The sequence below is a fragment of the Culex pipiens genome, unplaced genomic scaffold, assembly GCF_016801865.2.
Source record: "Culex pipiens pallens isolate TS unplaced genomic scaffold, TS_CPP_V2 Cpp_Un0003, whole genome shotgun sequence".
Taxonomy (NCBI): domain Eukaryota; kingdom Metazoa; phylum Arthropoda; class Insecta; order Diptera; family Culicidae; genus Culex; species Culex pipiens.
Genome location: NW_026292820.1, coordinates 195,564 through 212,289, shown reverse-complemented (window position 1 = coordinate 212,289; position 16,726 = coordinate 195,564). Strand labels below are relative to the sequence as shown.

At 39.1% G+C, this 16,726-nt stretch overlaps 1 protein-coding gene across 3 annotated transcripts in view; it reads left to right on the top strand.

Annotated features, from left to right (window-relative positions):
* Positions 1-16,726, top strand: part of LOC120429225 (longitudinals lacking protein, isoforms F/I/K/T-like) — a 63,377-nt gene that overhangs the window by 20,321 nt on the left and 26,330 nt on the right. For all 3 annotated transcript variants that reach the window (XM_039594437.2, XM_039594439.2, XM_039594438.2), the window contains exons 2-6: positions 837-1,041; positions 1,170-1,454; positions 1,539-1,689; positions 8,654-9,319; positions 9,407-9,496. In XM_039594437.2, coding sequence (XP_039450371.1) covers positions 868-1,041; positions 1,170-1,454; positions 1,539-1,689; positions 8,654-9,319; positions 9,407-9,496 — 1,366 coding nt within the window. In that variant the 5' untranslated portion in view covers positions 837-867. The remainder of the gene's footprint in view (positions 1-836; positions 1,042-1,169; positions 1,455-1,538; positions 1,690-8,653; positions 9,320-9,406; positions 9,497-16,726) is intronic.

Genomic DNA, 16,726 nt, shown 5'->3' with positions numbered 1-16,726 from the left:
GCTGTCTCCATCTGTGTTGTGCTCTCCTCGCGCGGGTACACGGCTGTAATGTTTCTTTTTGTCAGTGTTGGTGAGGGCTGCTCCCGCGCTTTCCACTGCCGCCGACTGGCCCTCTCTTGTCTGCCCAAGTGTCCCGATGTTCGCTGCTTCCTCCTTCTGTTCGAGGAATGTGTAAAAACCAAAACCAGGGGGTGCAGTGTACCCTCTGTGGCGGATTAATAACGCCCGGATGACGTGTTTTGGGGCTTCGCGGACCTGAAGGGTTAATACATTTGCTCCTCGTCATGTCTGGAGTCGGAGGTGGTAGCAGTGGTGCGTTCTCAAGGTGAAAATGTGACGTTCCAGGCCGTCCGGCGAGATCCCTCTTTCGATGGAAGAGGAAATTGTGTCAAGAGGTTGTTTACCCCTGTGATGATTTTATGTGAACGCCACATTAACACAAATGTGCAAAAAAAGTTCTCGAATACACCGGCGACCTCTGGATTGGTAATGCTTCAAGTTTTGCCTTGCTCTTCCGGAACCTAATCGGGTGGCATAGAAATGATAACACATGATAACATTGAATAGACTTTGTTATCTTTTACAATGGGATTATGGGACATTTTTAAACAATTACACCAAAACCGACAGTTCAACTTGAAGTAATCAGTTTGCTACTGTTGATCCATTCCATCGACGTGCCACCCGAGCCACTTTGCTGTGGGTTTGGCATGATCTGTATCCATAGTTTTCGTTTGTTCAATTGGCCTACTTCGCATAACACTCTATGTAAAACACTTTTCTCACGACTAATTTTTGCGTACGCTTATCTTCTCCAACTTTCTCTCGATTTTCAGAACCAGCAAAGATAAAATACGACACAACACAATGGATGATGATCAGCAGTTCTGTCTTCGATGGAACAATCACCAGAGCACACTCATATCCGTGTTCGACACTTTGTTGGAAAATGGAACACTAGTGGATTGCACACTGGCGGCGGAGGGCAAATTCCTAAAAGCACACAAGGTGGTCCTCTCGGCCTGTAGTCCGTATTTCGCGGTAAGAACCAAAACAATGCTGTGAAATCTAAATTAGTTTTTCAAAACCACCAATGCTCCATGGGTTTCCTATGTCAGCTAGAAATATCGTTGCTCACGAAAGGAATTTTCACTATATTTTTCTCCCAGGCTCTGCTTTCCCAGCAGTACGACAAGCACCCCATCTTCATACTCAAAGATGTAAAATTTCAAGAGCTCCGCGCCATGATGGACTACATGTACCGTGGCGAGGTAAACATTTCACAGGATCAGCTGGCTGCGCTTCTGAAGGCGGCCGAGTCCCTGCAGATCAAGGGTTTGTCCGATAATCGGGGCTCGTCCTCGTCGTCGGCAGCACCACCATCGCAGCAGAAGCAGCAGCAGAGTGAAACTGCAGCGGCAAAGACGTTGCCGCCACCCGTACCTGTGAATAAGGTAGAGCAGCAAAACACCCCCGACGTCGATTTCACAATTTCACAAAAACTTTCATTCCCTTTTTTGTCTCGATCTTCAACACAGGCTTCAGGTTTGACGATCGAGAACAAAAGGCCTTTGAAATCGGAATTGCATGATTCGGACCTGTCCGGATCGCGAGAAGGTTCTACTAGTCCCACATCACGGAAGCGGAAGAAAATTCGACGAGGAAGCGTCGACACCAACAACCTAACGGGTAAGTTTTACTGTGTTTATATCGGGTTCTACGCTGAGTACCGGCAATGATCCTGCGAGTAAAGTTGGGGTTCACATCCTTCTGCTCCAATTACTAAGGGCAGTGGCAGGGCCGGATTCACTACTGATGGGAAAAAAGCAAACAAAAGGAAAAAAAAACATTCCAATTAACATAACAACTAGGACTAAAATGCTAAACATTTTCGAACGCATACATTTTTTCAAGATTAGGTCATATGCAGTGAAACCTCTTTTTACGCGGTGGCGTTACGCTTTTTATTTCGTCGATTTCTCAGGAACAACGAAATATTTTGCAATCTTTAAAAAGCAGTTTGTAGGTTTTGTTCAGATCTACAAAACGCTTTTTGAAGCATGCAGAAATATTGTACCATTAAGAGAAATCGACGAAATAAAAAGCGTAACGCCACCGCGTAAAAAGAGGTTTCACTGTATAAGGGCAGCGAATGACCAAGAAGGTTAAAGCTGCCAGAAATAAATGAATTAACAACTACAACTTCGTCATACACAATTAGTTTTTTTTACCGAATTCGGTAGTTGAAAAATCGGTAAGTTACCGATTTAGGTAAACCATTTGTCAAAATTTATTAAATTAAATATTAAAATTTTGTAGTATTTTTGTGAACATATCTTGATTTTTTTCTAGTGCTTTTACTGCCGTTCTAAGCATAATTGTCCCATGTCATTTTTTGTCGATTCTGACTTTTTGACATTTTTAAGTTTAATTTGATGTATACTTTAAGAAAAATCCATAAAATCCAGTGCTTTGTTAGGAAACTCATCAAAAACAACACCAAGTCTGTTTGTCCCATCGTTGAACTTCTACGCATAATTGTCCCACCAAGTATTTTCTTTCACGAAATCATTAGTTTTACGAAGTATTAGGTTCTACGCCGACTCGATTTGGAGGTTAGAAAGAAGTGCACTGTTTACATGGACTTAGCACAGTTCGATGCGGTCGTCGATTTTGTTCTGGGAAATTTGTCGACAATCGACGAAGACCATGTAAACAGTGCACACGAGCTGTCAAATGTGTCATGTTTACTGCCGTTCTACGCATAATTGTCCCATGTTCAAAAAAGTGCAACTGAGAAAAACGCGATTGAAATTTTTCGACCGATTTCTGCGTTTCTACGCATAATTGTCCCGTGGGTTCCTATTCGCCCTATGTGTCCCTAATCGCCCCATTTAGCTGTTTATCATCCTTATTTGTGATTCTTTTGCTATACAGCAGGTAACGAAGACATAATGCTTCGTAAAACTAATGATTCCGTGTAAGAAAATACTTGGTGGGACAATTATGCGTAGAAGTTTAACGATGGGACAAACAGACTTGATGTTATTTTTAATGAGTTTCCGAACAAAGTACCAGATTTTATGTGTTTTTCTTAAAGTACACATCAAACTAAACTTAAAAATGTCATAAAGTCAAAATCGTCCAAAACTGACATGGGTCAATTATGCGTAGAACGGCAGTTTAGCTGTTGTATAGCAAGAGGTTTACTAATAAGAGTGATTAACTGCTAACTGGGATGATAAAGGACTTAAAGCGTGAAAATGAACTTACGGGACAATTATGCGTAGAAACACAAAAAACGGTCGAAAAATCGCATTTGTATGAATTACCTTTTTTGTTTTTCAATGACTTTTAACTGTACCAAGATTTAAAGAGGCGATAAATTCTGACTGGATCCGTTTACATCCGTTCTACGCATAATTTGAGCCACACATTAGGGCACAAAACCATGATCGTGAAATAACCTTGAACTCCTTTTTTTTACTTCATTATATATTATTTTTCAATAAGGTAATAAATAATTCTTCACAAAATTTGAACGTGAATGAATTATGTGCAAAAATGTAAATTTCTTTACATAACTACACAAAGTATGTTTATTTTAAGGTTCTTAAATAAGTTTTCTGAAAACGTAGATAGGTTGAAATAGTCTGATCAATGCCTCGAATGTTACATAGAGCTATTCTCAAGGTAAACAAACAATAACCTAACCTTCAAATCATTTAGAGGCTTGGTGGTGGAAGTGTTAAAATAAAATCCACTTGGGGCAGAATGGACCACCCTTTTCCTTTTTCAAAAGTTATGAAATTTGAGTTAAATGGATAATTTCACTCCTGGTAGCTTCACAAATCACGTTTAATGCAACGTTACTTGATTTTTTAGTTGTGTTAATGCTTATTTGTAAAAAATAGTGTCTAGTTTCAACATATTAACACTTTTTTCAAAAAAGTTTGTTTTTGTTAACGTTTTTTTTTATATAAGTGGTCTAACTTTATGGAAGTCCCTGGACCTTGTAAAGTCAAGGGGCATGATTTGATCCTAGTGGGCTTAAGCGTTGACCGGTTAGCTGTCTCCGTGAACTGGGTAGTTCTCCGATAAAGAAAATATCACAATTGCAAAAGACACCACTGCTTCTGTAACTTTTTCACTATCACAATGTGGGTTGTAGGTTGGGACTTCAGGATAGTACAATTGTGTTGTTCCTTAGCATTAGCATTCAAAATAAATCTGTATCCTTTTCAAATCTATTTGAAGTTAAAGTTAGTTGCAATTGTTGTGCAATTGTAATGTAATGATATCGGACAAAATTCGTTGATCTGTTGAACTAACGGTTTTCGGATTATGGTTGTATCGAACATTGTTGCGAATCGAGGATCTACTAGAGGTTTGACGATCAAATGGAGCCTAACATTTCCACTCAAATAACAGTTTACATAAGGTATGACAGGGATACGCTCCTGTTTGCAAAGCTTGTGTGTCCTAATAAAATGGAAGGCACGAAAAAAAGTGTTCAACTTGTAAAATATGAACAGTTAATTTATGTTTTTTGTTTTTAGGGCGGCAAGACAGGTTTAAAAACTAGGTATAGGAATGTTTGGCTTTGTGATTAAAATTTTTGGAATTTGAGATTCAAGTTACTTTTAGACAGTTTAGTTAAGGTTGTTGATTCAAGTTAGTTAGTTTTCGAATTGAATGAAAAAAGTGTTTTAAAATGCATAATACACCTGTCCAGTTGTTTTGCAATCATTGATTTCCAAAATTTCAAAGTACTGACAAAAATTTTATTTTTACGAGAAAAAAAGTTTTTGCGATGTAATTTCATAAAAGTTCAAAATATTTTTAAACGAGTCCAAACATGTTAAATATGATTATCAATGCAGAAAAAGGCATTTTAGCTTGTTCTTAGTTGATTAGACTAGATTAGACTTAGATTAACGTAACTGCTCAAGTCATCCAAGTTCTTACTACTCACACCTACACTAATTTTCTTTCAACTTCCCCCCTCCCGATCCCCTATATCTTCCGGTGATGTTCATTTTGTATGCAATACTAGTTCGGCCACTACCCTTGCTCCCCCATCTTGCTCCGTAAAACGAAAACGAAACGAAGTGGTCCAACTTTATGTAAGTCATTTCTTATCGCCCTTCAACGTTGTATTAGATGAAATAGATTGTTTTCTAAGGTGGCCCATTCTGCCCCGCACCCTCGAAAAGTGCATCAAAAAAAGTTTTAAGTTATTTTTGATATTTTAGGTTTATGCACGAGCCCTTCTTCGCGCTCCATTCAAAAAAGATTATTTTTGTATGGACAATTGTTTACAAAGGGTGGGAGAGTGTTCACGTAGTTTATGGATGATTCCTAAGCTTATGTTCCTTTTCGGTGCTGGGACCAGGTTAGGACGGAGTCTACTTTCGTTATAACATTTATCTTATATCTTACAGTAATTACAGAGGATCTTTAATTAAGGTGTAGGGTTAATGGAGAAGTCGATTTTCCATTACTTTGGGTGATTTGAAATTAAATAAAGTATCCGTGTGGTTTATGAATGGTCCCTTGATTATGTTGGATAAATTGAACCTTGGGTGTAACATGTCACACTAGCCTGTCCCATTTTGAGGTCATGTCGAGGAATTTCAGGTGCTCACTTCTTAAATGATAGATTATGATGTTAGGAACAATGTTTTCTTAGACAAGAAAAAATAATAAAATACTTTCTCGCACCCCCTAGTCAATTTACTAAAAAACATTCACTTTTTTTTCACAACAATATACTAACATCTCTTAATGAATCCCTACAAAACACTTTTTCTATCATGTTTTTTATACACAACAACTCACTTTTATTATACATATCAATTCCTCATCACAATCCACTATTCCAAAATTTATTTTTTGTCCACTCCTGGCGGCTTTGTTACGAAAAAATCTCATTTTTACTCACTATTATACATAAATTTCATATTTAATTTAGTGTATGCCAAATTTTACTATTAAACCACAACATTCATTTATCTTAATAATCACATTCTAACAATTTTCCCAATACTAACAACCCATTCTCCCCTCCCTCGCCGCTATATATTAGTTTTATTTATTACAAAATTTAATTCCATAAACACACTACACAAAAAACCGAATCCCTTCACACCAAACCCTCATACTCCCTCCACATACACCCCTTACCTTTACATCAAAAAACACTACCAAAATTCCTCATCCACCTCCAATCCCACCCCAAACTATACCCCCTATCATAAAATTCTCACCCCAAAATTCCATAACAAATCTATAAACCTCTTCCTAAAAATACCCACAATCACTTAAATAACACTCTTACTACACTCTTATCACTCAAATTCATCCCCAAACCTCTAAATAAATAACACCATCTCATCCCACATCCCCCACATCTCCACACTCCCCCTTTCCTATTTTACCCCCTTTCCAATCCTAAATCCAAAACTCTTCAAATCCACATCCCCCCTATCTCCACCCCCTATCTACATTCCACCTTCCCACCCACCTAATACCCTAAATAAAATAACCAAACTAAAAACAAATCTTTTTTTCCCAAACCATCTCAATTCCCACCTTTATGTTCAGTAATCGTTTGCTTCCGATACTTCATCTCATCAGCTCCTCTAGTCATAGGATATAACTGAGAAATCTCTCACTGCCTCTAGTAATGGAGAGAGAGCTCTCGCTATATGTGCTCGCTAATCACACACGCACCATCTCGCGCTGTTGGGAGATATAGCGCGTGCTAATTCGTATCTGAGTTGCGTCGATAAGAACTCTCTACCGTGTGTATGGTGTGTGTCTGTTCCAATCACTCCCTTCGCATTGAGAGATCCCCCTAAAACAAACATCCCCATGCAGAGTGTGAGAATAGATAGAGATAGAGAAGACTCTACATCCCCCTCTACTATCTCACCCAACACACGACACTTCTCCGCATTATCGTGGTAAGAGTCGCTCGCGGCGCCGCTCTCGCGGCTCTGAATAGGAGAGGAGAGGAGAGAGAGAGGGGTGTGTGTGTGTGTGTCAGTAAGCGATATTATGGGAAAGTATAATTTGCATCAGACTTTGTATATGCCGAATGCTGATACAACTTATCTCAGTCCCGGGTATTAGGTGGTGATAGCCCTCGCGCTGCTTCCAACGACCCGTTTCAGAATGACAGAGCTCCTTGCGGTCCAATTCCGAGGTCGCTGGCATTGTTCGGCCCCCGCCTGAACATAGAAGCAAGCATCTGAAGAAACTCGATCTATATTTAGACTTCCAATCCCGTCAGGCAAATCAGGGATCAGCGCGTATTTATTATGATAAGGTAACATGTTTCAACACTACGGATCATTTCACTGCTAGAGTGTAAAACCTTTTGATGGCCGACTGCTTAGCGTCCCAGACCACCAATCCAAAGGGGTGAGTTCGAATCCCACCTGATTCATTTTCGTTTTTGTTCATATTCAAAGTTCAAATTTCTGATTCAAAATTTTAAAGGTACCGACCGGGATTTGATCCCTGAACCTTCTGCTTGTAAGGCAGAAGCTGTAACCATTAAGCCACGGAGCCGGTGAGTTGGAATTGATGAAGTTTTACTAAAATGCGAGCAATTATAAGATTTTTTATGTTTTTTGGACCTCGAACTTCAATGCCCGTTTTACCCCACTTCCCTTTGTCGTAGAGGCTCATATTTGGCATGAGTTCATCTCATGTATAGACAAACAAACGCTGAAAGTTTCATCCAAATCGGAGCACCTCGATACGACCTCTAGAACAAACCGAGCAATATTTACAAAAACTGCCTCTTAAACACGCAAATAACATTCCAAAAGGGTGTAGCTCCAAAACATCACTGTTTACACGAAATTTGATTTCAGATTCGGATTCGGCGGCCAAAATTACTATAAAAAAGCATACCCTGACCTTTGAGACATATGCTTGCTACATCGTGTAATTAGTAGGCCTTGCTTCTGAATTTTGAGAAATTTTGAAAATTGCCTCTTTTTTCCTCACTAAAACACAAATATCTCGGCTCTGGAGTGTCGAAATTGGATTTTCTCAGAAGGAAAAATGTTCGCCATGAAATTTCCTACAAGCTGCATGCATTGGTTTCACTGGGAAAAATAGGCTACCCTAAATTAAATGAACATTTCTGAAAAAAGTTTCGAAAAAATGCGATTTTTTCGACACAAATCCGCCTGGGAGAGTCCAAAAACTTAAATTTTGGTCCAATATTGATAGTGCATCTTAATCTATGGACAAAAACCTATCGTTTGAAGATAATACACACCTGATCGAAGCAGTTTTTGTATTGATTCCAAGCGATTTTAGAAAATTTGTTCAAAAAAGTGACTTTTTTTAGTAAATCGACTAGGGGGTGCGAGAAAGTATTTTATTATTTTTTCTTGTCTAAGAAAACATTGTTCCTAACATCATAATCTATCATTTAAGAAGTGAGCACCTGAAATTCCTCGACATGACCTCAAAATGGGACAGGCTAATGTCACACATTTGTTAAGAGTTTGTTTCAAAGGGGATACATGAAAGCTTTTCGCAGGATCAAAGCCCAACCTCAGTACATATAAATTACAAACAAACAATGGCAAAATGTTAAATTATTTTTGTTTGCTCTCCCGTTCTCCAGATAATCATGACCAGCATTCAAATTCCTCATCACATTCAATGCACTCTTCCCTGCAACCGCAAGCTCTGGCTCTGACGTCCGGCTCGTCCGCGATCGTGGCTAGTGTCCCCGCTATCAACAACGCCGCTACCTCCCTGTCGTCGTCGTCGTCGACGGCCGCCGCCGTCGTCGCCGCAACATCCGCCGCGTCTGCCGTAACCAGTGCGAATGTGCTGGCGGCCACCGCCTCCGCTGTCGCTGCTGCAGCATCAGCTGCCATCAAAAAGACTGAATCCGTTCAACAGCAGCAGGTTGCGGAAGCGCTGAAGCTGCAGCTTGTCAAGCAACACCTCCCGACCAGCACGCAACAGCAGCAGCAGCAACAACTACAAAAGGCACAAGACACGGAAGAAGACGAGGAACTGAGCGAAACGGAACATGGTGACGGACACGGCGACGATGATTCGGACAATGAACTGGATGAACCCCAAAGCAAACGACGGCAAGCACAAGGTGGCGATGGCGAAGATGGCAAGTCAATTAACCAATCCGAGCTGATGATTGAACCAAAAAATGAGTACGACGACGGACAGGATGAAAACGTCGAAGACCTAACGCTGGACGAGGAAGAGTTGCTGGACGATTTGGATCAGGCCGGACCGAGCCACGGAGAAGGATCTAGTCAAGGTAGGTTGTTACAACCCACTCCTCAAGGAGACAAACCCAGCGACTAATCTACTTTATTGCGTTTCTCTTCTCCGCTTTTCATCTTAGGTTATGCACAATGGCAAATGGAACGTGAGCAAAACGAAGCGTTTATGGCAGCTCAGGACGCTGTCGGAGGACCACATCGAGACGCACAAGGTAAGCTCATTTTCCCTACACTGACAGTTACGATGCACAAAACGTTCGGGAGGCCAAAGAGCGATAAATAAAGCGCGCAGCGTTGCGCAGATGAAAACTATAGGAAATTGCTGGGTTCGCGAGCACGCGACAAGTTTCACTCTTGAATTGAGCATGCGCGCGCAATGCCGAGATTTGCTCGCGTCCCACCCTGAATTCTTTCATGCACGTACGCAATAAAAATAATAAGTTTATGAGAAGGGGCCCCGCTCGTAGAATCCCCAATGCCGGCGATGATGATGATGGTGATGCAAACTACTCTCGCAATAACTAGGCAACATAAAGTACGTTGACAAGCTCTTTCTCTCGATAGTTTTATGGATCGTACGTCTTTAACGGTTTTTTGTCTTTCTAATGATTTGCAAAATCGAATGAAGTAAAAATAAGTAAAGAGAAACAAAAGTGAGGAAAAATAACCAACCCATCTCTGTGCGTTGAATTTATGTTTCGGTTAGCGTTTTTTTTCTAAAGTAATGATCCTCGTTTTGTGGCGTCTCCAGCAGAGGTCGAATTTTATTTTGCAGTTGGTTATTTTTTCTCATTGTAATTGTTTAGTTTTTCTAGCTATTGCTAACTCTGTATCATTTTAGTTTTTCATTGGTGATTGTGTAGCATTTTTTTTTCATTTGTTTTTATTTTCGATTACTTTAACTAGCTTTACAAACACGAGGTGACACACACGGTCCAAAGCATTTCTATAGTCTTAGTTTGGTTTTGGATGATTGTGATATAAACGAGACCGTGTGCGCTGCCGCCAGCCAGAGATTAAAGACGTGCGTGTGTGATTTTAGTCTTGTTTCAATGAGAATCAGTCATTTTTAACGCACGCACGAACACACACATACACATACATACAAAGGTGGTTGAGTTGTTCGGGATGGAAATATTGTTTTTTGAATATAACTTTTTACCTTTGTTTCTAAACATACCAGTACTATTTCGTTTTGTTATCTATCTTCAGTTTGACATGATCGTATCGCTTAGTTGTATTTCCCCTCCCTCGATTTATATTAATTTCCCCACCTCAGCTATTTTGTTCGCATGTTTTCCTAACACACCATCAATCATTTAAGAAAAAACCAAAGCATAGTACATTATCACTCCTTTTATGCAATTAGTTAGAGAAAAGGAAGAAATCATCTCGTTTTCTATTCCCACATGAAATGCATAACTCGTGATACAATTCAAAAATAGATACTTTTTCGAGTCAGACAGCCGATACCAAAACGCTAAAGAGTTTCTTTTAAGTTTGTCAATAGAATCGCAAATGCACGCGTTGCCCCTTTTCAATTTGTAAGAAACGAGAAAATCGTCGCGGTTCGATTCCTTTCCCCACCTGTCTCTGTCAAGTGTTTCAGCAAGTGTTCCGGGCCTTTCAACGCTCCTCCCAGAAGAGCGGTTCCGGATCCGGACGACTGTCCGGATGTTTGGTGCATGTAGCTGTGTTTTTTAAGTAATTCACAGTGAGGTAAATTGACGTTGAAAATACTCACCCACGCCCATCCCAGCTAGCGTGCCACCTTCGGTGTTTACTTTCGGGGACGCTCGCAGCAGGGATCAAGACTTTCGGCGATTTCAAAAATGTTGACGCTGCTGCTGCTAGAAAGTGATCCTTGACCAGGGCAACGCTGTGCTGATGTTGGGTGTGTTGAGTGTGTAACGTTTTTGTAACGGTCATAACGACGCGATGTAAGTATACTTCCTTGGCAAATGTATCGTTGCGAAGGAAGATTGTTAGATTTAGGTTAGTTTTAAGGATTTTTTTTCAATTTTATCGCATTTACAACTTTAACCCCAATTTGGTTTCAGCAGTGATTAGTGAACCAAGTGAAGAGTGATCGAGATAGTGTCGAAGAATCGCAGTCTTAAATTTGAATTAACATTTGTCGTTATAATTCTATCCACTTTTTTAAATTTTACTCGGGTATGTGTTACGACTTTTGAAGTTCAAGTGCGGTTCACGAAAAAGTGGTGTTCCTCATTCATCGGAGCTTTTCACTGTGTTGTTAATTTGTTTGACTGAAGTCAATCATGTAAGTATTTCTGTAAACTACGTCATCTTATCTTTCGAGGAAAACATTTTGACATTCTAAGTTTTTTGTTTAAAATCATTTTTTGAGAAAAATATCGAAAAATTAATCCGTTAGTAGTTTCACACTTTGCCAAGACACTTGTTAGAGAGAGGCCAAAACACGCTACTTTTCGATTGTTAAATTATGAAATTCATCTTTTATGTTTTTTTTTCTACCTAAAATGTATTTTTTGTGCTATGGAAAATTCTAATTTTAGATTAATTGCAAACTTAACCATGTAAACATGCTAAATAGGGATCGACCCACAAAGTAATTTGTTTTTTGCTAGTTAGAGGCTAGTATGGAGATCGGAAGGAAAGGGGTCAAGAAACAGCTTTACGAACAGCAGAACAAAGGAGAGGGAGCGTTTTCTTGGGGCTTTTCTTCACCCTCTCTGGCTTGCTTTCGCTGCCGCTGCTGCTCATTTAAAATTTTTCTTGACCGATTCCTTCCGAAGTGCATACACAGCTTAGGCTGGTACAATTTTTTTTTGTCATTTGTGTGGGCTCAGCAAATGCCTGTGTATTTGACATTTGTACCGAATCAATGTCACCGGAATATCTCGTCACTGACTGAGTCGATTTCGACCGTATTGGCCTCATTCGATTTGTCTAGGGGTCCCATCAGTCCCTATTGAAATTTATAAGATTTAGTAAAGCACATCAAAAGTTATGCTTAAAAAACTGCTGCATATAAATATCACAATTTGCAAAAAAAAGGCGGTTTTTTTTAATGGAAACCTGCCATATTACATATTTTTAAAAATGTTCTGAAATTACCTTTCTTGTGGATTAAGAATTTTCGAGATCTGACTTACCTATCTAAAATTGCAAGCAGTTTAAAAAATGCTCTGAATTTACATAACCTCAATCTAATTCCCCACGGCAGTGTATGTACAATCTTGACAAAAAGTCTGTAGGCAGTCGTTTGTTTTAATCATCACTTATTTTTATTATATTAGGCCGATGCAAATATTTAAAAAAGTTTTTGTCCCTCGGCCCTGGCCGAGGTCAAGGAGGGGGCAAAAAAATAAAAAAATATAAAAATTTAAATAACAAGCCATAGTCTTCACATTTAAATGAAAAAAAAGTGTTTTAAAATGCATTTTACACTAGTTCAGTTGTTTTGCAATCATTAGTTTTCAAAAAATCTAAGATCTGACAAAAACAAAAAAAAATCGAAAAAAAAGGTTTTGCGTCGAAAATTTTCAAAAAATCTTAAAGATTTTTTAATAAACCCATACATGCTAAAAATGATTTTAAACGCAGGAGAATGTATTTTAATTTGATTTCAGCTGGTTGCACTTGAATTTTCATTGAAATTTTGAAGTTTATTGTAAAAATATTTTTTTTGCCCCCTGATTTTTCGGGCCAATTTTGAAGGGGGGGGGGGGGGGGGGGGTGACAAAAACATTTAAAAATATTTGTACCAGCCTTAGGACCTGTTTGGTGTTGCGATCACGTCAGAGGCGATTCATAAACCATGTGGACACAATAGGGGGTTTGAATCACTGAATCACTCTATAGAATATATATAAATCAGAGGAAGGCACCAAGGTTACGTTTTTTGTTTACCTTTTTACAAATTTTAAATTTTGGGACACAGATCGGTAAAAGACGGAATATGCGTAAATACTTACTAAACTATATTTTTTTTCAATTCGTTTTTTTATTAGAATTTAGCCGATTTGGAGAGATTTTGAGAACCTTTCAACTGAGAACTAACATTCTAAATTTAATGTCTCGTCAACTAAAAATATAACATTTAACGCAATGAACGGAGAACCTATGCAAAATTTCTCAGGAACACGATAGTGTGGTAAAAAAATAATCAAAATATGCGCTCAATGTGAAAGTTATGCTAAAGTTATAATTTGTGCAACATATACCGAAAACAATTTTCCAATGGAACATGGTCAATTGACATAAAGTTTAAAAAATAATTGCAATGGCTTTATAAAATAAGTTTTTAGTAAAATGTTGAAAGTGGAACAATCGTTTTGAGGTTCGCTTTCAGTTTCTATTCTCTGTAGTACTGACATTTCCAATACAGCATACTCTATTGAAAACTAGCTGTCCAATCGAGGCATGCTTAGCTCCTATCTACCGAGAGATTCCAACTGCGGATCAGCGACTATACCCAAGCAGGTATGCCTTTCTCGTAGGTATATCTAGACTGACCAAACGACCTAAACTCGCGAAAAATCTTGTCTCAACGGAGCTAACTAGGATTGTAACCAGGCCAACTCTTGTGAGAGACAACCACGCTAACCACTACACTAATGTCGGCGCAAATGTGTGTGTGTGTGGTCCAATCCAATACCCGCTGTCCTGCAGCGAAATTATGGGAAAGTAATTTGTAGGGCCTCGTGGCGCGGTGGTTAGCGGCTTCGGCTGCCGATTCCTAAGTTGCTATCCCAAGTAGCAAGTAAAACATCGCTATTCATTTTTCTGTTGAACAATTGCTGCACAAGCGTTTTTATACGTTAATTATTGAACAAGTGTCATCAAATTTGGTCAATTGTTTTCATTTTGATCAAAAACCTATTGTTCAACATGGTTGTGTAACACAAATGCCAAATCTAGTAACAGATTACGAATAATTCATTTTGAAGTTTATTCTGACTCAAATGGAACATGCTTGCAGAACTCGAAAAGCAAAATGACATTTGCAGGCATGATGTTCCATTTCAGTTTGCTAGACATGATAACATAGAAGAATTGACCCCTGGCTTCGGAAGGGATTTCACGTAAACAAGTTGTTTATGTGTAGTTCGCGTTTTAAAAACCGAGCAAGAACATATTGACGAAACAAGCACAGATAGTTCTAAAAATAGAAACAGCTTATGTACAAAAGAAGTTTTGGCAAACTGTTAGTGAACTTGGTAAAACATAGATAACCGCAGACTTCTTATTGACGTTTCATCCAACATAATTCCTCGTGGATAGCAGCAGACGAAGCCCGGACTTGACATTTGGAGTGATCTTGGGTTCGATACTTGTCCTGAGGAAAATGCAGCACCGGGAACCAGCAGCAGTAGCAGAGTAGTAGTAGCAAGCGATGTTAATTAGCACTCAAACATACTTGAAAAAAATCTCCAAAGGCATAATTAGGAAATTGAATGATTTTTTATGGTTGATATTTTTTATTACCCATCATTCATATTCTTATAATTCCGTAGTAACAGTTCAATAGGGCGAATCTGCGTTTGTAATCAAGCAGTCTATCCCCCTCTTACTTGACGTGAACTGTCACTTGAGCAAAAGGGATAGACTGTTTGTTTACAAATGCAGATTCACTCTATTGAACTGTTACTACGGAATTCATAAATGACGTATCCCTGTCCAAACCAATATATTACAAAAAACTGGTAGTTGAAGTATCGTAAAGCGACATTACTCACAAATAAAGGATTAAATTAAGAAAAAAAAAACTTTTAAGCGAACACCTTGGATATTTTATGAAAAACCTCTTTCACATTCTTGTCTGCCACGATATCCGTTTTTTTTTTTTTTTGAATAGGTCCCATAAACATATGAAAGACAATAGTTTATAGGTCCTTTTCGAAACTCAAGATATGTACTTAAACGGTTATCAAAACGTTTGCCTAACTCCCTTATGAATCTTAAAGGCAGAATGTTGTTAAACGGTTATAACGACGTTATCCAACCCGGTTCAGAATCTTATAGTCAAGAGTTCTTATGGCATGTTTAACAAATGTTCTCTATGCAAGTAGGACGTGCGCTGGTAAAACTTAATTAAACACGCACATTTCTAACGGGTTAAGAGATGTTCAACAACAGAAAAACGTGCGCTTTTCCAGCGTTCAAGAGTTCTCAGGGACGTTGGGAAAACATAGTAAATGAGTTCAACAACAAGTTCGGAAATCTTTTGGCGAACAAAGTGTGCTACTTGGGATGGGGCGCGGGTTCGATTCCCGCCTTATCCTCCTGGCCTTCTATCGGATGGGGAAGTAAAACGTCGGTCCATTTGCGTAATAGAGGTCATGAGTGACTCACCACACATAACCTTCGGACGCCTAGAAATGAGCAGAAACTTGCAACAGAGACCACCAAAGACCCGGGGGTCGTTAAAGTGGATTGCTTTGCTTTTTGCCTTCCTCACCTCACTGAGGCAAGGCTATAAAATCACTCGAAAAATGAACTTCTTAAATACACCTCCTAGATATACCTTCACGTATACCTATCGACTCAGAATCAAATTCTGAACAAATGTCTGTGGGGATGTGTGTAGACATGATTTTTTTTCCACACGATTATCTCAGAACTGGCTGAACCGATTTTGGCCGGATCCGCCTTATTCTGTTCGTTTTGGGGTCCCCTAAGACCCTATTAAATTTTATTCTGTTTAGTGAAGTACTTTTAAAGTTATGCCAAGAAAACGTTTTTTTGTAGCTACAAAAAAGGGTGATTTTTGCATAACCTCAAAGGCCGGATCTTTTTGCTCACGCGCGAGAGTCGGGCAGCATGTGTAGGGATTTTGGTCCGACCACGCGGGGGATTGATTGGCAGCCACACCCCCTTGCATGCGTATCGCCCGGTTGCCACTTTGCTTAAGCAGTGTCTGCGTCTCTTCTGGAAAAAAAAAATCTGTATTGATTATGTTGCTGCATCATTTTGTCTCGACAAAGATTTACACGAACTTTTAAACTTTTTTTTATAACTCATGAGACTTTTCTCCTTTATTTTGGAGAGTTGGTAAAAAAAATAATTGAAAATTGCTGTTCAAGTAAAATCAATAATTATAAAAAATAAATGAAAAAAAAATAAAAAAAAACTCTTAAATTAATTTGTAAATACAACCTAAAATACAACATGAATGCGAGGAAGGCACCAGCCACCTTAAGGTGGATTAAGTAACGTTTTTTATAATTTGTATCAAACTTGGGTTATGCTGATACAGCTTATCTCAGTCCTGGGTATTAGGTTGTGTCAGCCCTCGTGCTGCTTCCAATGACCCATTTCAGAATGGCAGAGATCCTAGCGGCCCAATTCCGAGGTCATTGGGCATCGTCTGGCCCCGCCTAAACATAGAGCAAGAACCAGTTGGGAACTATCTTTAAATTTCCAATTCCGAACCATCTTTAATCTTCCAATCC